At 37.0% G+C, this 21,288-nt stretch overlaps 1 protein-coding gene across 1 annotated transcript; it reads right to left on the bottom strand.

Moving 5' to 3' along the window:
• Positions 1 to 1,914: 1,914 nt before the first annotated feature.
• Positions 1,915 to 20,511, bottom strand: MATCAP2 (microtubule associated tyrosine carboxypeptidase 2). The gene is made up of 7 exons (XM_081343251.1): positions 20,306 to 20,511; positions 15,076 to 15,749; positions 12,834 to 12,977; positions 12,023 to 12,155; positions 8,175 to 8,480; positions 7,275 to 7,372; positions 1,915 to 2,899 (listed from the first exon to the last, which is right to left on the bottom strand). Exons 1-7 carry the CDS (start codon positions 20,328 to 20,330, stop codon positions 2,738 to 2,740), a joined length of 1,542 nt encoding a protein of 513 aa, XP_081199377.1. The 5' UTR covers positions 20,331 to 20,511; the 3' UTR covers positions 1,915 to 2,737.
• Between the last annotated feature and the right edge of the window lie 777 nt (positions 20,512 to 21,288).

Genomic DNA, 21,288 nt, shown 5'->3' with positions numbered 1-21,288 from the left:
CTTCTTTTACTACTTCATTACAACTGCTTAAGAACAGGTTTGTCACAATCTTAAAAATCCAGACAAACTTTATAAAACCACCATTACAAATTCAAAATGTTTTATAAAAAGAGAAAAAACACACTATTAAAATGAATTGATAGGGTGGTCCTTCTGGAGAAATGATTTTATCAAATTACCAACATTTTCTAAGGTAGAACAACAGGTAAATTGCACCAGATTTTTAAAAAAACATTCTTTATGGATGGAAGATGACTTTTCAATATTATCCATATATACAATTTTTCCATATTCCTGTGAAAATGACATTTGGCAGGGCAGAATGACAAATGCCTTACTAGCCATAATTTGAACATGGTAACATAGCATGTAAAATTAGAACATTCAGTATGTGAAGTTTATAATCTGCATGTTTGAATCCACTCTTCAAGAATATAAGAAAATACTGCTTTCAGTATGTAAAACCTAGTTACAGACTTGATATGGGAATGATCATGCTGGCCAATAAAAATACTATTGCTGCTAAATACTTTTGCTTGAGAAAACGGAATATAGATAAAAGTAAGTTATTTTTGTTAAAACACCAAATTATGTGAAAGTTATTTTGAAATTCAACAGCTACATTCTAAGATTGGATTTAGGTTTTAAATAAAGAGATAAATAGAACATCATGCCTGTATTGTCTTTCTCCCGTTTCATGACAAGACTTGTTGGTCAATTCAACCAAGAATGATTCCTTTCATTCGTGGGCTGTCAAGATTCTTTATAAAGATTTGTTAATTTATTGTCCCTATTATCCTGGAATATGTTTTCCCCTAGACCTATTTTTATGCACTACAGTTGCAATGGATTTAACGGGATAGATTTAGGACAGGTAAGAAATAAATGCAGGAACACAATTACCCTTAACTGTATTGACAGGCTCATTACGACAATCTGAATGATAGCATGCACTTACAATAGCTCTGTTCTGAAATAATATAAGGCAAAGTCACAGTGCATTGCCTATGCTACCAAAACAATGAATACTGAAGCAATACATACAATGAACATTTATACTTTATTCAAAATAAGCTATTGTTTAACGGATAATAAAGTATGATGAACTATCAATTTAATTGCATTTTGATTTAAACTAGGGGTAGGCAACCTTGGCTCTTTTATGACTCATGGACTTCAACTCCCAGAATTTCTGAGACAGCCAGCTCAGGAATTCTGGGAGTTGAAGTCCACATGTCATAAAAGAGCCATGGTTGCCTACCCCTGATCTAAACAGCAATACCAGAGATCTCTAAAATCAACAGGAGTCTCTTTATTGAATTCACAGTTCAGAAATCAGTGTTGATGGATCCAACATAAATAAGAGTGTAATAACAGGATATATTAATTTGCATCAAATTCAGTGCATATTCTTGCTCTTTGTCCCATCTGTCTTAGATTGTCATTACACTGAAGAATATTATTTTTACAATTGTACGATGAATTATTTTTCCAATCTTCTTGTATATAAGGTTTTTATTCAAAATATGTAATTTTGCATCAATAGGCTGTCATTTAATTAAATAATATGAAGATATGTGGAAGGATTTGGAAAACCTACTCTAAAATGAGTATAAAGCTATATATACATCCCATCATTTTGTGCTAAATGTATATGTGCCAAAAACAAAAGTATCAATGTCTTAAAGAGAAAAACAAAACCTGGTGGCCAGCCTAAACTTTTCAAATAGGCTTCTGTGCTTTTGCAGTCATGCATAAACAAATTGGAGATTTTTGTTTAGGTATACAAATGCATTTGCACTGTATCTCACAAGCATTACACTAACTATTTTTATAACTGTATCAGTAACAAACAGAAAGAATTTTTTACATATCAATATATTTCGGTGTAGATCTGAATAAAGGGTAAAAAAATAGAATTCCAAGTTTTATTTCTTTCCAATTTCCTCTTGTAAATTTATTTATACATAATCAAAAATAAAGAGGAAAATAATGTCGTTTCCTTAAATTAAATTTCATGAAATATGAAAACATAAAGACAAGTCAGTGGAATGTTCTTAGTAAACTAATAAATATGAAAGGAGATCATTTTCCTTCCCTACCCTTTCACGTAATTTCCATTAGTGAATTATAATGAGACAAACTGACATCAAATGGATTACACTGTACATGCAAAATCCACAAGACTAGAGCATACATCCATAGTCATGAAATATAGCTGTTTCCAGTGTTTTTCAAGCATTCAGTGGTATCCTTGCAATTCTAATGGTTAAAGCACAGATTGTGAGTGTAGTGAAAGCAAACCCCACAGTAAGGCATTGATCCTTTTGATATAGCAGAAGACAATTGTCTAAATAAGTTGAAAGAAGCTAAGCCCCCAAATATTAAATAGTATAGAGAGAGAGACAATCCAAAAGCCAGTAAAATCTGAAAAGGCTCTATTGACAAATCTATACAATAATTTCTTAAAAGATATGCCTGTGTTATAGCTACAATTTAATCTGCTTGGTTTACATATAGCTTAATACTTAAAACGGCCAAACTAGATTTTTCTTTCTTATCCTGAAAGACAATTGAGTTTCAGATTTGTAGCTAGAGTTTTTCAGTCTTAAAAAACAAGCAGGTCCAAAAAATATGAGTTTGGCCAGGGATCAAAAATAAGTTCAGTTAATCCACTCGAGTTATATCAGAGCTGAAACATAAGAGTGACTCATGTGAAACAGAGAGACAGGCTGGTTTAGGGTACAAGAGCTTGGAGTTCAGTGTCAGATAGCTCATTGACTTCCATGATCTTTTCTAGATGTTCCATGTACCGAGAATAGTCTTGCAAAAAATGTGGCACCCTCATGTTTTCAGTCAATCCTAAATCCTTCAGACGATCCAAATCCTCATATGAAACCTAGGCATTAGGGGAAAAATAATTTCAGGCTTTCTTTGTTTCAAAGCATCTAATTTCTCTAAACATGCTTTCACCTTTAGCTGTACCCCACCTGGTACTTCAGCATGAAACCAAAATTGGAAGCTAATCCCTGTAACAAAAATAAAATGCAATGAAGGAAAAACCAGCAGATGGCAGCACCTGGTTGACCAGGTCTGGTCTTTGAAGCTAAGTGGTACTAAATCTTATTAGTACTTAAAACTGAGGCTACTTGTATAATTCTGTCAAAAAAGTGTGCATATGTATACATGTATGTCCAGAAAGAAGCTCAACTCAAAGGAGATTGTACTTTAATCCCATTTAACATAGTCACAATAGAATTTTTTAGGGGGAAAACCATCTATCATTTTTTCAGTAGACATAAACCCATTTGTGGAGGTTACAAAACATTACTATACCAGTATTTTGAAAGCAAATTATCTATGTCACAGCTATTTCTGGAGTAAGTAAAATTGGGACTCCAGAATCAGGCACTTACAAAGACAACTTCCTCTTCCAACAATCAAAGTCCTTAGATCAGCAGACCTCTTTTGGACTTAGAGGTTGGAGGAAGAGGATATTTCTTCTGTTTTAGTAGCTTTTACAAGTTGTCTCTTCTAGCTCCTCAAACAGTTCTAAGGAAGGGGAAATAGAAGCTATCCCATTCTGTATTCTCCTGAAATGAAGAGGATGGTTTCATGTAAAGTAATTTTATATTTTCAATTATTTTAAGCACTACAACCATAAATTAATTCAGGGATATCACAAACAGCTGGACAAGATTCAGATCAACTGTCAGCATTAATATAAACATCACTAAAAAGTAACCATGAAGTCACTTTTCAGAAGAACAGTAAAAATAAAGGTAGTCCTCGACTTACGGCCACAACTGAGTCTAAAATTTCCATTGCTAAGCAAGACAGTTGTTAACTGAGCTTTGCCCCATTTTATGACCTTTCTTGGCACAATTGTTTGGTGAATCACTGCAGTTGTTAAGTTAGTAAGAGGGTGGCTTCACCATCAATTTGCTTGTCACATGACACCTTGTGGCAAGGTGATCACATGACCCTGGAACACTGCAACTATCATAAATACATGCCCGTTGCCAAGTAACTGAATTTTGATCATGTGACCACAGATGCCACAATGGTCTTAAGTGTGAAAAATGGTCATAAGTCATTTTTTTCAGTCCCACTGTAATTTTGAAAGGTCACTAAATGAATGGTTGTAAGCTGAGGACTACCTGTAAGTATTATCTGTAAAAGCTTTACTAAAAAGCCTGGGAGTTGTGTAAAAGAATGTTGTTGCCCTAGTCTCTGATTGTGAAACCATGTTTCTGAGATTGGGCTCATGGAATCAGCTGGGATTGTTGCTCTCGTACTGACCTCCTGGCTGCATAGCAATGTCCCTGTCTGAATTGCCAGAATTGTCTCAGAATTGTCAGTGGAGTTCCACAAACCTATAATTCTGAATGTCCTCAGTGTGCCTTCCTTGGAGTTTGGCTTGAGAAGTGGTTCAGGATTTCATTGGCTTTAGTTCATGGACTCAGAACAGTGAATATCTTATATTCTTATTGCAACAATGTCAACATGTGACATAACACTATTCTGCCATCATAGTCAGATCATGCCGATATCCCTGAGACTCTCTTATGCTACTTCTCTCTGCAGGGCGACTGAGTGGTCCGCCCCTGGAGACCAAAGGTGTGCTAGAAGGAACTGGGGGATATCCCTTAAAGATTTGCTGCATGGCCCTGCCAAACCCTTAGTAACAGTCTAGAACCAAAAGGCAGCTGAGACTTTGGACAGGATTGTGCCTATGTGATCTCTCATGACCTTTTGCACCCATCACAGCCCATGGTTCATAGAGGGACTAGGGGTTCTGAAATGGTTAAGAAACATCCAAAGCAGGCATGTCAAACTGCTGGCCTGCAGGCCGGATGCGTCACGGTGAAACCGCGCCCACCCCATTTCCCGCAATGGGGAAAAAATCGCGGTATGTCGCATGACGTCACGTGACGTTGCGAGTTTGACATGCTTGATCTAGAGCAAAAATGGAGGAAAACAAAGGATAACTCTGACTGGACATATCTTAGAGCTGCTATTATTAGGCCTATCTTGTGGCAATAAAAAGAGGGAAACAAAAGTATTTCTCCTCTCTTATTGAATCTGCAGTGTTGCCCATCAACCTTGTTCCAGATTACTCAATTCCTCCTAGGCAGGAGTGTTCAGGCAATCATCTTCAGGACTGTGCAGAACAATTTGTTGAACACCTGTTGGATAAAATCGCTCAGATACACTCCCAGTTAGAAACTTTTTGTGGTGCTATTCCTTATGAGAAGCCTACGGAGACATATTGCCCAGTAATTTGGGAACAGTTTGACCCTGTTGGAACTAAGAAAGTGGACAGGATCTTCTGTGCTGTCAATGTAACCATTTGTCAATTAGATTCTTGCCCCTCCTGGAAGTTGAAAGCCTCCAGAACAGTGATCATCAGGTGGGTTCTTGCAGTGATAAAGGATCTTTTAAGGAGGCCCTGGTTTATCCACTCCTTAAAAACCATCACTTGACCCCACCTGCCTGGGCAACTTTCGTGCTGTCTCCCATCTTCCCTTTAGAAAAGGTGGTGGAAAAGGTAGCTGCTTGGCAGCTCCAGGGGCTCCTGGATGAAACAGATTTCCTGGACTCTTTTTACTCAGGATTCAGATCCAGCTATGAGACAGAGATAGCCTTCGTCACACTCATAGACAATCTCAGGCAGGAGCAGAATGGGGGTAGTACAACCATTCTCGCTCTCCTTAACCTCTCAGTGACCATGGTATCCTTTAGACTGATTACACAAATTGAGGCTGGGTGGCACAGTTTTGTGCTGGTTCAGCTCTTTCCTCCAAGATAGGCCTCAATCAGTGTTAACAGGGAATGAAAGATCCAGCTCCTGACTGCTCACTTGTGGTGTCCTGCAGAGTTCAGTACTCTCCTCCATTCTTTTTTACATCTACATGAAGCCACTAGATGAGATCGTCCATCATCATGGGTTGAGATATCTCAATATGCTGATGATACACAGTTCTACATTTCTACACATGGTGACCCAAGGGATACTGTCTCTGCTCTCTCATGATTCCTGGAGGCTGTAGGGACCTGGATGGGGAACCAACAGACTTGACTGAACCCTGGCAAGATTGAGTAGCTTTGGGTGCATGGAGACTCAGGATCCAGGTTTTTGTCATTGTTAGTCCTGGATAAAATAAGGAGAGGTTTTGCATATCTCTGGTTTATGCAACCAGCTATGACTTTTCCTGGATCATGACTCCTTTCACTCAGTTACTCAAGTCACAGTCATCTCTCATCTGGATTATTGCTATGTGCTCTACGTGGGGCTACCCTTGAAATCCATTCAGAAGCTTCAAATGATACAAAGTGCAACATCAAAAGTAGTCTTTGCTGCCCTTAGTATGGCCTATATTAAACCTGTGCAGTTCAGGGTATTGGTTATGACCTTCAAAGCTCTTAATCATATAGGTCCAGGGACAAGCCCACACTATTCATCAGCAGAGAAGGCTTACTATGGATCCTATAGATCAAAGAACTCCACTATCCGGATCCAAAAGAGCAGCCTTTTTCCTGCAATGCCCACCCTTTGAAACATCCGAGCCTCTAATAAAATTTGTCCCCATCTTTCCATTCTTCCACAGTAGCCTGATGACCTGGTTCTCCTGTTTGGCCTGGGGACCAAATAAGGGAGTTCCTTGCTGGAGATGGCTGCTGATCGATGGCAGACTCCCCTCCCCCTCTTTGCTCTCTCCACCCATATTTTTGTTATCGTAGTGATATATTTCTACTGTTTACTTTTTATTGTTTATTTTAATATTCTATTATTTTATTTCTGTTTTGTTTACATTTCTTTCATTTCTGTTTATTTTTTACACTCTTTTTTATTGTTGTCAGCTGCCTAGAATACCCCTCAATGAGATGGGTGACAAATGAATTTAACAATGAATAAATGAATGAACAAATAAATAAATAAATAAATAAATAAAAGCAAGAAGAGTGGGAGAATATGGAATCAGTAAATGGAATATTTGCCATTTATTTACAAGGGTATTAAGACCCCAGACTTCTTCACTTGAATGACAAAACAAGTCATTAAAATTCTTCAGATGAGCCTTGAACAAATTCAGCATCTCCCAATTAATGAAATCAAAATATCAACTATCATATTTTCAACATGTTCACTAATCTTCTATTTGATACTTGTTGCTGCTGTTTACATGTCAACTTTTAGTCTTAAATAGTATATTTGTAATAGAAACAAACCATATTTAGATTGACATTTTCTTATCCAGCCATTTACTCACCTTTCCTAGAGCTGTCAATAAGTAGAAATCAATAGAATGTCGGTATCTCAGAAGTCGTAGGATGCCATCCAAGTAGACCTGATCTTTACTAAAGCACCCTAAAAGAATCAGAAATCATTGTGGAGACTTTACTTTTAAAACTTTTAAAAATGTAAAATATTTACTAAAGCAGCATTAAATGATAATTTGAATAGGTAATTTTTAAAAGAAAAATAAAATGAAAATGTCATACTTACTTGGAAATAAAATTTCTTTGAAGTAGTTGGATTTATAACTTTAATACAAATAATTATGTTAGAAGACTGCAAGATACTCAATGTTCAGTCCCATTGAACTTAGTGACTAAACACATATAGAATCCAGATGCATATTAAAAGATTAATACTTTAATCCATACCCTACCCAAGAGATTTAGTTATAACCCAAGTACATCATAAAAAAGGAACTAAGATTAAAGTTTAATTCCTAAAATCTGCTTCTATAAGACAAAGAACTATTACGGCAAGTAGTAACAGTTTGCAATAGGATATCTTGTGATTATTCACTTCCATAGAGATTTACAATCAGGATGCTAATACTTTTAAATCCATGCATTTAATCATAAACAAGATTTAACAATGAGAGGAGAATTCCCTGGGATAACACTACAATCATGAAGTTGAAGAAAGTCATTTATGATTGTGAAGATCAATAATCTCCATAGAATTTTCTTCACATAGTCGTTATTAAACTTTATTCTTAATAACGGCAACTACTTATTGTAGTGCCTTGTTCCCCAGAAAGATCCCTTTTACTGGTAAAGGATATTTTCAGGACTAAGAGGTAGACTTCTCTCTTGCTGGAATCCCCCATAAGTCCCAATTTCAAACAAAATCTGCAAGTGGTAGATAAAAAGCTTACCTGGTTGTGAAGTATCAGTCCAACCCCTCTTGGCTCGAACGCAATAATCCCACCTAGTATTGGGATCAGTGACAAACTTCCCAATGTCCTGAAAGAGGTCTCTGAAAGACATTTGGCTGGCTTGGTAGACAGTGTAATACAGGAGGGCGGCCCGCCACAGGAAAGGATCTTTTCGAAACAGAACACTGTGAATGCTGGCCAGGCCTTCCTCAGTGGGGTTGATGGGTTTTAACCCATGCTTCCGGCGCCCGCTCCAGTTGTTCCATAATTGGCTATTGTTGTTAATGCCCCTAAGATAATGAGTTCCTGTAAGAATGCACCAACATATATATAGGTAATATCAAAATGATTACTGAAAAGCAAGGCAGACATTGAATCAATCCAAACTTAAAACTGTAATGGGTGAAATCTGGTTCATACTCTGTACCTTTCTCTTGGACGTCCATCACTCTTACTCTATTTGTTTGGCCACAACTTACTACTTTCTAGCACAGCCCTTCTTTGAAAGGAGGCTATCATTGTCCTTTTTGAGAGGGGAGCTTGTCTCTTCCCTAAGCAAAACAGGAAATCCTTTAAGGCTTTTACTTCAGATTTTGATTACAGTAAAGAACTGGATGGTCAAAGGTACCCTAATATTGACTTAATGACAATGATCCTTCTACCAAACCAGCAGGATTTGGCCTGCCTCGCTTTGTCTAGTCGAAACTGAACAGAATTAGGCGTGATACTGGAAGAAGTGCCTTTGCCCTGTATCAGTGGAGATGGAATGTTTGTTGCAATTGTGGTGCTCATATGCAAAATATTGTGCATAGTTGCCTATGCAAGGTTGCCTATGGAGTGCATTCTGCGGTTCCCTAGATCTGCATGAAGCAGTGCCAGAGGCAATTGCCTGCACAGTTGAATTGGACATCCAGTTATGAGGTCACTGCCATACCCTCATAGAGGTTTTATATATACAGGTAGTCCTTGACTTACAACAGTTCATTTAGTGACAGTTCAAAGTTACAATGGCATTGAAAAAAGTGACTTGTAACTTATAATGTACAACTATTGCAGCATCCATCCCCATGATCAAAATTTTGGTGCTTATACTTATGACAGTCTTATATTTATGACAGTTGCAGTGTCCTGGGGTCATGTGGTCACCCTTTAAGACCTTCTGTCCAGCAAGGTCAATTGGGAAGCCAGATTCACTTAACAGCCATGTTCCTAACTTAACAGCTGCAGTGATTCATTTAACAACTGTGGCAAGAAAAATCATAAAATGGAGGAAATTCAATTAGCCACAGAATTTTTGGGCTCAATTGTGGTCATAAGTCAAAGACCATCTGTAATTATGTGGACTGGGTATATATGTTAACTTCTCTTCTGTCATGTTCTCATCATACGCTAAATAATAACTGACTTAATAGATTAAAAAGATAACAAATACATTATTTTATGGAACAAAGCAAATAGACTTAACAAATTTTTTAAAAAATATCTTTATTTTTATATGTACTCACTAAAAATATTACAGGTTAATAACCAATCATTCAGCGACTCTTCAACCTTGCAATAGTGCTGAACAGATGGTACATACAATTGATCCTCGCAATATCCCCAGGGTCACATGATCAAAATCTGGATGTTCAGAGCCCAGCTCACAATTATGAAGTCATAGCATCTTGTGATAATGTGGTCTTCATTTGCCATCTTTGCCAACTTCTGACAAGGAAATTCAGTGAGAAAGCTGGCAGATGACCACATGATATCCCCACATAATGACCTTTAATGATTTATTTAACAAAACAACCAGGACTACCAGAACTGTCATCACTAAGCAGAATGACCAATTGCCATTGTAAATTGAGGACTACCTGTGCTATGCTTCATTGGTGGATTAAAAAGCTCTCTCTATACACATGTCAAGAAACTGAAAACTGCTAAATTCACACAAGCACAAAATCTAAGGGAGAATTTTTACAAAATGTTTTATAGATGGCATTTAGATCCCAAAAAATTAGCATGTATGTATCCAAATTGTCAGCCAAAATGTTGGAGATGTGGTTGTGATGATGCAACGTATTATCATGTATGGTGGACTTGTAAAAAAGTTAAATCTTTTTGGATTAAAATTTGGTGGAACATCCAGAAGATTTTTAAGAAAAAGATAAGGTTTTTACCACAATTGTTTTTGTTGGGTATTATCACTGATTGTATTGCTATAGAAACTAAATTGATGTTGAATTTAATAACAGCTGCAAGACTTTTGCTAACGCAATACTGGAAGAAGGAAGACCTGCCTACAATTGAAGATTGGACTTTGAAGGTTTCGAACTTGGCAGAAATGGCTAAAATTTCGGCATATGTGAAAGATCACTCGCAACTGAGATATATAGTGGAATGGAGAAGATGGATAGATTTTATTCAGAACAAATATGGGACTACAAAGTATCATTTAGCATTTGAATAGTTGTTAGTTATTGTAATTAGAGGCTATATTATTTTTCTTTTCTATGGTTAAGGAGAGTTAAAGCGCGATAGGGTTTAAAGTAATTATAGTAATTAGAATATTTTAGAGTAAGATTGTATGATGTAATACTCTGTATTCGGCTCTGGGAAGTCGGGGGGGTGTTGGGATGGGAGGGATGGGGAGAGGAGTGGGGTAGATGGGGTATATGTTTCAAAAATGTATTTTAAAACTTTTCAATTGGAAAAAAAGAAACTGAAAACTGCTATATACATGCTATGCACATGTCCATGTGACCCTGAAAACTTTTTTCTACTACTGTTACTTAAGGAATCCTCCCATTAAAGTTTAGGCAACTCTTAAGGCAGTGCTTGTAGGAGGTGACCAGGCTGAGCCTGAAGGTGGGATCAAATGCATCATCCATCTGAAGGCCCTACACCCCTGAAAGAGACCTAAGTCATCCCCTTGAAGTCCATTGACTCTTATCTGTTGCCAATTTGCTTTGATCGTTAATAGAGTAGATTCTTGTGTACAGGTTGTATGGAATAAACTTGCAGTGTTTTTGAACTCTATCCTAGCTCCTGGTTTCTTGCACCTGACAGTGCTATTTTTTTTTAAGGGGGAGGCAGAAATCTGAAAAAAACTCAAGCTATTTCAACGATGAACAGAAAGGTGCTGCACTCACATGAGGTCCAAAATAATTTTTCTGAATCCTTTTTACATGAATTCTAATTTTCTTCCTGTTCCATAAACAATGGACTATTGCACCCACAAAGCTGCTTTTTTTTCTGCCAGAGAGACAGAATTCTTCAATGGCCACCAGCCACTAAAGGGACTTCTCAGAATAATAAGAAACTATTTGACTCTGAATCAAATGCATCAAGCAGTTTGCTCCTGAAATTCCAATTTATATTAGCACAAATAGTGTTTTGTTACATATAATGGGTTACAAACATTTTTTAAAAGTATTCCAATATTTTTGCAAAAGCCTGTTGCCAGCCCAAATATTGTATACATGAAGTAGCATACAGGATTTGTATTTGCATATGAACAGACAGAGGACATGTCCCTAATTTTCCCGTTGCCTGCTAATTTTATTTATTGCTATCCTGCTATTATTTGTATAAATAATTCAAGGTGATAAGCATACATGATATTACTTCCTCTTCCTATTTTCCCCACAATAGCCCCTGTGAGGTATGCTGGGCTGAGAGAGAGTAATGGACCAAACTCCGCAGCCAACCTGCTTTTATACCTAAGGTGGGACTGGAACTCAGTCTCTGTTTCTAACCTGTTATCTTAAACACTAGACTAAGCTGCTATTCCCCTTAGCCATTTTCTCAAAGCTGGAGTACTTTGGGCTGGGGAACACTCAACCAGAATAATTATTACATACCTATTTCATGCCTGAGCATCCCTTCTAACCAATGTTCTCTTGCAGTGGAAATATTGATGGTAAGAGTTGGACGGCCATTCACCACAGTCATTGAGGCCCGAGAAAGCAGGTCTTCAGAAAGGTGAACCACAATCTTGAGGAAGAAAAACAAGTCATAGAAGATAAAGCCATATTGGTACTCATATTTTTCATTCAACAATGTACTACTTTTCCATAAAACATTATTTTATTACTTTCACTTTCAGTGGTGGATAACAGTTCAATTTTCTTTTTGTTTTGTAGAGTTATACCGCATGCTTGCCCAGGTGGCACAGTGGTTAAAATACAGTATTGCAGGCAAAATCTGCCCAAAGCCTGGAGTTTGATCCTGATGGGGCTCAGGGTTGACTCATCCCTCCCTTCCTTCTGAGATCAGTAAAATGAATACCCAGAAATAATGTTTCTATATTAGAAACTGCCCAGAGAGTGCTGTAAAGCATTATGGATTAGTATATCAGTCTAAGTGCTATTGCTATACGTCTTTCAAAAATCAAGGCAGCATTCATAGCATTTTGTCCTCCATTTCTTTTATTTATTTCTGTGTCTAAACTAAAATATGACTTAAACAACAATGGATGCATTCATACAGGAATTAATAGCTTATTCTACAAAATAACTGATAGTTCTTGCATCATACGGCTATCACTCTTTAGACAATTGGTTACCATTATGTATGTCACCTGTAGGAATGATGGCTACCATAAAACTACAATTAGGAATGCTGGATAAACTGTAACTCTCTATTTCAAAGAAATGCTGCAAACAAATTAACCTCGCCCAGGCAGCCTTCTTTTGCCATGTATTTTCGGACATGATTCCAGATGCGACTCCTAGGCAACAGGCTTCCTCCAGTGGACTGTTCAAAATTTTCATAACTTCCGTATTTTTGCAAAGTGAGTTCCATAATTCTGATAGCCTGTGACAAAAATATAGCAGACATAAATGTTAAATATGCTAAATGTTCTAATGGATGACTGTGTTTGCTCTTGGGAATTATGTGTATCACAAAAGCAGACTGTCTATGTAGAGATTTCTTCTCTGATGAACATGAACAGAACCGATGCTTTTAAGTTCCACATCAAGATTAAATATATGATTTTTTCCTTGTATTTCCAATTTAGGGCTAGTGTTGGAGGAACATTGATACTCAGTCTAGTTTAAAGAGCCAAAAAGCAGTTTCATGATTCTTATTGACCCTTAATATTACCCTGTCTTTGCAATGTCTCTCTAGCCATTTGTGGTGGTAACCAGAAGCACTATTCCTTGGGTAGTTACAATAGTGACATGGAAAGCAAGGCACCTGAGTTATCTTTTCAAAATCTCTTTTCAAAAATTTCTATGCTGATATGACAGCTACATGTCTTAATATACAATTAATATTGTTCAAAAACTGTTCCAATGATTTTAACAATGATTCTCCATTCTCCTTGCACCACCTATAAATAGTAAGACAAATATATGTATCCCTGCATATATGACTGTCCCATTTATTTCAAAAAAAGTGGGCAAGTCCATTGTAAAGAGACATGAAGAATAGCCCTCTCTTACTAAAGGGAATGCAGCTGCTATTGTGGCATGACAGATGACATACTATATATCAAAAGTTCCATATCCACGTTATGTCCCATGACTATGAGGAGTTCCTCTCACATCTACAAATTTTGGCATGTAAGGCCATGAAATGTTTGATGCTAAAAGGAAAATGTTTCCTGCTATGAAGGAAGTGCCATTGTATTTTGTAGCAAGTGGCATAAATAATTCAGAATGATATGCTCCAGTTTCCAAAGTAAATTTCTAGAATACTGATAGCTATTTATAATGCTCATTACTTATTCCACATGCATATATACGATTTCTGTTGAACAATCATTTCATTTAAGCAGATTGTTCCCTTTAATATTTTATCTTCTGATCCAATTGTTCACTGTGCTTTGATTTTTTCAGAGGGAAAAAAGGACAAGAAGATACCATGAGATAAAAAACAAAAGATCAGTATCAGCAATCTAATATCTTTTGATTTCTAATGATATTAAATTTTAACAAGCACTGGTGATGTTACCTAGTTTGGGTAATGAAGCATCCTCAAAAGCAAGAAAAATTGTTTAAACCTGTCCTATTCCGATGTATCCCATGAACTCATGAATCTAGAGTTAGAAGGCTTGATTATAAAAGTGGTATATGCGCAGGAGGGGCTGAACTTCTTCCCTCTTTAACATACTACTAAGCTCCTCAGTTTGCCTTTCCTACATTTGAACTATTATTCTTTCAAAGCCGGGTGGGGGGTGGGGGCTGGAAAGGCTGTGTAATCTATTCAGTGCATTAAATCTAGATCTATATCATCCTCAAGAGATGGTGGATTAGCCCTGCTTGTAAAAACACAATAAGTAGGAGGTAGGTTTTTTTCCCCATTTTACAATGGATTAAAAATGGATAAACATTTTTAATCCATTGCAAAAATGGATTAATAATATTAATAATATTAATATTAATAATTATTTTTAATAATATGCAAAAAGTCAAGATGGTGGTCTTGATGGTGTGACTCTATAATGCACGTGTGCATCGTACTGCTGACTGCAACTCACTCCTGTCCTTGAGTGAGAGAAATCTTTCCTTCTCCCATGGAAGCCTAAGCAAAAGGTATGGGTATCTGCAAGGTTACATTAAACATCCTGTCATAAATTATGTAATCATCCATTTGCATGATGATCCATGCTGATCCATGTGTTATTGCTTTGATGATGATCCACGTGTTATTGCTTTGAGGTCACGAATGCTTGTTTCAGAGCCCATTGTCAACAGAGGTTCTGCATCAGACTTTTACTTCTTAAAATGGAAAGTCGCACGGGTGCTCTGTGTTCTGGCATCCTGCTTTTCAAAAACTCTTTTCTAATCAGACTATCCCCTTTCTAATCTAATAGATCTAAAGAAAAAATAAGAAGTATGGTGAAAGTAGAAAAACTGAATCAAAAAGAATGATGCATGAGAAATAGGTATAGCAAAAGTATCTTTACCTGTTTAAGAAATAAGCTGGATGCTTGGCTGTACTTTTCAAGTACACTGGGCAGGGCAGAACTTGCATATTCAAACTGTGGGTTAGAAGTAAAATCTGATTTGAAGAACTTGATCTTCTCCCTTTCTACATTGGAAGGCTTGATTGCAGTGAGGATACAAAACTTTCGACCAGTGGCTTCTCCATTTTTTAAGCAGCTTTTAGATGTCTGCAACTGTTTGGGCTTTCCTAGGCTAAAGGTGAAATGTCTTTTGCACTTGTTCTTGGGTGGACTTGACAATCCTATGCTGTTCCCTGTTACTGAAATAGTTTGTGCTAATTTAATCCCATTGCGGAGTGATCTGGGAATAAAATAGGAGTGCCTTTTGAAACAGCACCACCCATTTGGGGGTATGAACAGTGGTGTCTTAACTTTGTGGTGTTCATTACTACGTGAGGCATGAGTGGATTTGGTGGGCTTCCGGAGTCTTTTGTGGTGGTTTGATGAATGTTTCTGATGTTTTTTTTCTTCTTTGCTCTGCAGCAAAACATTGTAGTTGCTTGTCCCTGTGGTGAAGTTGTCCTTCAGGATGCAGGACTTAACACTTCTGGTTTCATTCATGCAAAGGAATTTCTGTTCTTCAGGCTTCAGGATGGACTTCTTGGAGAGTTCTTGCTCTGGCCAGTGAAGCTTTTCTGAATAAAAAATAAAAAACCTAGTTCATTCAAAAAGATTTTTCTAGATTTTAATATGTATTGTGAATGCAGGCATAGAAATATATAAAAGAGGTTTTAATACTAAAATATATACATCTCTGAGAAATTTGGATTATAGCAATTCCACATACAATTATCAATGTTAGTGCAGCAAAAATAAGTACATAGGCTGAACTTGTCCTTTCTAAAATTTCCCTATCTTTTAAAAATATAGATCTGGAAACTTTTTGGATTTTCCTCAAATTAACACACTGAATTTGTCATAAAGTTTCCTGTTTAAGTGCATGAACTGTAAAACAGGAAAACCGACCTGCCTACTGCACTAAACAATTATTTAAAAACATTCATTTGCTCCATCATTTAAAATATGGAAAATAAAGACACCTGGGGGGGGACAGCAAAATCAAATGTGTGCTACATCTTGATGTCACATGAACATATGAAAGTGACATATTGTAATGGCATGATGGACATTTTATCATTTTGACAAAACTGTCAAGTTTCTGCAGATTTCTCTAGCAACAGAGTTTCTCAATCTTAACCATTTTAAGATTCTAGGAATTTCAGTCCATGCAACTTAAAATTAGTTGATCTTGAGAAACACTGCTCTAGCAGTGCTTCTCAAAAGTGCTATTGACAAGATAAAGCTTTCCCATTCTTCCAAAATTCAACTAGAATGGCCATTAAGTCTCCTTTAAATGGATACCTATTTCTTTTCCCATATTTGAATGGAAAAGAAAAAATGCTGACAAACAATTACTTTTAGAGCAGATTTTCAATTATAAAAGTTCTAAAAACAATGCCAATTTTTCTGCACTGCACTGCAAGTTCAAACTCTGCCTGTAATAGGGAGATGGAGAGAAGAGGGTTTTCCACACGTAAGATCATTTCAGCATGTGTCACCTGATCAAAATTCACATGCTTGGCAACTAGCATGTATTTATGATGACTGAAGTACTGGGGTCCTGTGATTGCTTCTTGTGACCTTCTGATGGACAAAGTCAATGGGAAAGCCAGATTCACTTAACAACGGTGTTACTAACTTAACAACTGCATCAATTCACCTAGCAACTATGGCAAGAAAGGTCATAAAATGGTGTAAAACTCACTCGAATGTCTTGCTTAGAAAGAAAGATGTTGGTTGTAAGTCAAGGACTACTTGTATGAGTCTACTTAGTGGTATTCCAGCTCTATTGTTCTTCCTCTGAATCATCCTTGTTTTGTTCATTGTTAAAATTCAACATAATTCAAATTCATAATATCTCAGCACAAGAATCAATGTTGTTTAGTAAAATATATTCATGATTATAACATAGGGTATCACAAGACATTTTTCATTCAATAACAAAAGAATGGCTGAAGTCATACATAAGCCAAGTAGTAACATGGTGATCTACTCATGTAAATGCCATACTTTACTCAATATTAAAAACAAGCAATAATTTATCATATTATACAAATGTAATCAATTATTTAATTTCTTGGTTTTAGCTATTGAATTGATTTATTACTATAACCAGAAATTATAACACACAAATCAAAATGTAAAAAAACCACACCAATAGATTAAATTATTACAACTCTGAACATCGCGACGTAAAAACTTTCCTGTTCCAGCAGTCCGGCCTGGCATGATAGCTTTAATTGGGGTCACAGTTTTGTTTTTACTATTGTTTTTTATTGTTTTTTATTGTTCAATCTGTATACCTTCCTTCCTCTGTACACCGCCCCGAGTCCCTCGGGAGAAGGGCGGTTTATAAAAACAAACAAATAAATAAATAAATAAATAAATCTATCAAGAGTTTCAGCACTAATATGACTACAAAATTGTATAAAAGAAACATAAAACTACCATCTAATCAAAGGTATTGGATTTTAATTCTAATTAAAAAAACCATGTTGAAAAAGGCCTTGATAATTAATATAAGGGAACACATGCCCTTGAAAGAGAACAGAAGGGAAAATCATCTGACCTGTATCTTAAGAGTGTCATAGCTGGAGTTCAGAAATAGGAGCATGAGAAAGGGCTGATACAGATGCATTGCCAAATCAGAATTTATGGTATAAAAATAATCACAATCAGCCAACATAGAGCTCAGAACAGCAAACAAAACATATTTACTGTGAAAATACATCCCAATAAATCCACTGCTGCTTATTACTGAATAATGATCTTAAAATTACAAATATATACTTATCAGAAACATTCATAAAATATAATAGAACTTCACAAAATTGTAAGATTAGATGAAGTATTAATCCAATCAATCATTAACTTACCCAATCTCTTGAACCTCTCTTGTTGGGGAGTCTACACTGATATTTTTCAATCTCTATGCTACACAATCTTGCTCTTCCATATTTGTTAATATAAAGACATAACACTTCTGCTAACTCTTCTCCTTTTATGTTATCTGTACCTTATTCTTTCCTATTTGATAGCCCATCAATTGCCCATCATGCCTCTTTTTCTGTGGAGTGGATTCATGAACAAATTCTCTTTGCAAATATTTGTTTTCTTTTATTACAGACATGTCAAACTCGCGATGTCACGTGATGTCATGCAACGTATCAGGACAATTTTGCCATTGCCGGCAATGGGGTGGGCGCTAGTCGCCTCTACAGGACTTTCAATCCTTTCCAGGACCTCCCCGGCGATGCAAAATCGGACGTGGAAGACAGAGCTTGCCTTCCAAATGTCTGTGGCGGCCGTGGTGGCAACCTGGAAGTCCCTGTATTTACTTTCTGTATAACCTGTGTGGTGCCTGAGTTCCCCTATTTCCTTAGCACCTGTTTGATTACTGCACTTGGTGTGGCACTCACTATTAAAAACTATAAAAATGTTATGTCCTTTTTAGTGTCATTACAATTCCATTCCCTTTTATAGTCTCATGCCCTAAATAATATAATATAAATAATATAACTTAACCACTTCAGTTTAGGTACATCTAGTAATTTTCTTAAAAAATCAAATTCATACCTCATTTCAACTCTGAAATTTTATGTTTGGTTTGTGATTGCTACAAACCAATGAGGTAGAAAAACTGAGTAGATTCATTGATGGTAATAATAAATTTTGGTGGGATGCTGATGAAACCAAAATGGGAAGAATGAAATTTAAGAGTAATTCAAAGGGAATCTGCAGGCCACTCCATCTAAAACAGCAAAAAAAATAATAATCTGAAAGAAGGCATTGTACAGGTTTGTGCTTTATAGCCAATAAATATGTTTGGATAGTTAGATGCCAGCTGATGAAATTTGTCTCCTCAACATGGCTTCTTTGAAGTATCTGAGGGACAATGTGGCCAGTTGTTCACTGATAGTGCTAGCATTCCTTGTTTTACAAGAACAGCTGCAACTAGAATGTTTGCAATATTACTGAATTTAAATATATAGATTCCATAATAGGAGAGGGAGAGTTCTTGCAACTCATGTGACCTGCTCAAAGAGGCTTCCTCAAGTAAGTAATTTAATACAGGAATGAGTTGAGAACTCCCCAAAATTTCATCTCTTGAAATCCTATCCTACTCAGAGCAAGTTATTCTTTCTTCCCTCTATACACAAGAGAAAATAAAACAATCTGGCACCAAAGGAAATGTCTTTCTCAGGACAAAAAGGAAGGGAATTGATTTGACTTAAGAGTTACCACAGCAGCATTGTAAACATCCAGGCAGGCATTAGATGACAGCAAACAGATATATAATACTCCAATTCTTTGATGGCATCTTGTAGCCTGATGTGTGCAGGCCAGAACTGGCAGTCCTAACATGTTTGCAAACAACAACTATCATAATTATAGAGCATGGCTATTAATTTACCTGTTTGTATATAAGGAAAAAAAGAAATAATCTTTCGCCATAGTAGATCCCAGAGTTTTTCTGTCTATGCAGAGAAAAGGATCCCCTTTTTTCTGTACAGACAGATCAATGTTTGCTTATAATTACATTTCTCTGTGTGTTTGTGTGTGTGTTTGTGTGTGTGTGTGTGTGTGTGTGTGTGTGTGTGAGAGAGAGAGAGAGAGAGAGACAGAGACAGAGAGACAGAGAGAGAAAGAGAGACCAAACTGTGCCTGATTATGGTAATACTCTCTCTCTAATTATGTTCTATATGCAAAAAACCACCATACTAATGTTGAAAATAATAAAGTAATTTACTTAAAACACATTACTCCATTAGGTAATTATGTGAGGAAACAATTCCCAGTTGAGAACTGTGTGCTTTTTTTAATCATTACTTTGCAGACTTGATATTACTCTCTCAACAGAGTTTATGGGACTGACCTAATTGCTCTCTGATGGAATTAAATTCTACTCAGAAATGACACATTGCTAAAACTGAATTTAAAACGATCCATTTGAAACGGATCTATTTGAAATCAATGGAACAAGTGGTAAGGATTAATTTACGCCCTATTTCAGTAGGTTTTCTCGGATTACAGTAATTGATGCTGGATCCAACCCTTTCTTCCCGTCGTTTTATTACTATAATGATCTGACCGGATGAGGAAACAAAGACCTTGCGGCATTATTACTCACCAGTGACTCGAATGGACTCAAGCATCCTTCAGCACGTGAGATTGCAAAGGGATCTCGCCTCCTCACTTTTTACCAGTGTACTATTCTAAAATTTCGGGGGCAGCTCCAAGGGGACAGTTGTATAGAACGAACAAGGGGAACTAGGGACAGAAGTTCCTGGGCTTCTCTCAAAATTGTAGCCCTGGAACAAGGCGCTGAACAGCAGCGACAGCAATTCGAAAGGCGGCTTCCCTTCCTTTCCCAAGCTCAAACCAGCGGCTGAACCGACTGTCTTTCGCTTCTCGCCGGCCGTTTATTTATACGGGGTCATTGGAATCGTCAGTAGCTGGTGGCTGGCCTAGTTGCTAGGACACCCCCATTTCCCGCAAATCACAAAACAACTCCCGTAAGGAAACGGTACCACGATAGCTTGCAGATGCGCAGTGCGACTAGTAGTTCAGGATCTCATCGGAAACCACATTTCCCAGTATACAATGCGCCGAGAGACACACGTGAGTATGCTGGGAATTGCGGTCACCGTAAATCGAGCGTGATTGGATCCGCAGAGCACGTAGGCCCTGTATTATGAGTATGGTCGCCTAAACGTGTTTATTGACGTTGGTTAAATTTCCAGATAGTTTGATTTATTTTCCCATAAATTAGAGATTATGGGATTGGAGTTAGTCTATTGCAAAGGAAATGTAGCCCGCTGGGAAGACCTGTCAGTGGATGGGAAGGCTACTGTCCTGCTGAGAAAGCCAAAGCACAGGGCCGTAGGCTCTTTAGGAGCTGATTGGTTATCCCAAGGATGCTTTTTCATGAGACAACTGGACTTTCTTGTTTTTCTTTAAAGATGTTTTGCCAAGAAGCTTCTTCAGCTCTGACTGGATGGTGGGGAATGGAAGGATTTATATTCCTTACAGACAGCAATTCATTTGCATTCTTTTGGGGACAAACCCATCAGGACAAGAGTCATCAGGACAAGTCAGCAGTCCATCTGCATT

The sequence above is a fragment of the Vipera berus genome (genome assembly GCF_964194415.1).
Source record: "Vipera berus genome assembly, chromosome: Z".
NCBI classification, from domain to species: Eukaryota; Metazoa; Chordata; class Lepidosauria; order Squamata; family Viperidae; genus Vipera; species Vipera berus.
This window is presented reverse-complemented; position numbering and strand designations above follow the sequence as displayed.

Excerpts from the sequence above, each read along its gene's own strand:
- MATCAP2 (XM_081343251.1), bottom strand. The coding sequence starts at position 20,330 with ATGCTTGAGTCCATTCGAGTCACTG. Across the intron at positions 8,481-12,022 it reads GATGCTCAGGCATGAAATAG|GAACTCATTATCTTAGGGGC; the intron begins GTATGTAATAAT and ends GCATTCTTACAG. Across the intron at positions 7,373-8,174 it reads GACTGATACTTCACAACCAG|GGTGCTTTAGTAAAGATCAG; the intron begins GTAAGCTTTTTA and ends TGATTCTTTTAG.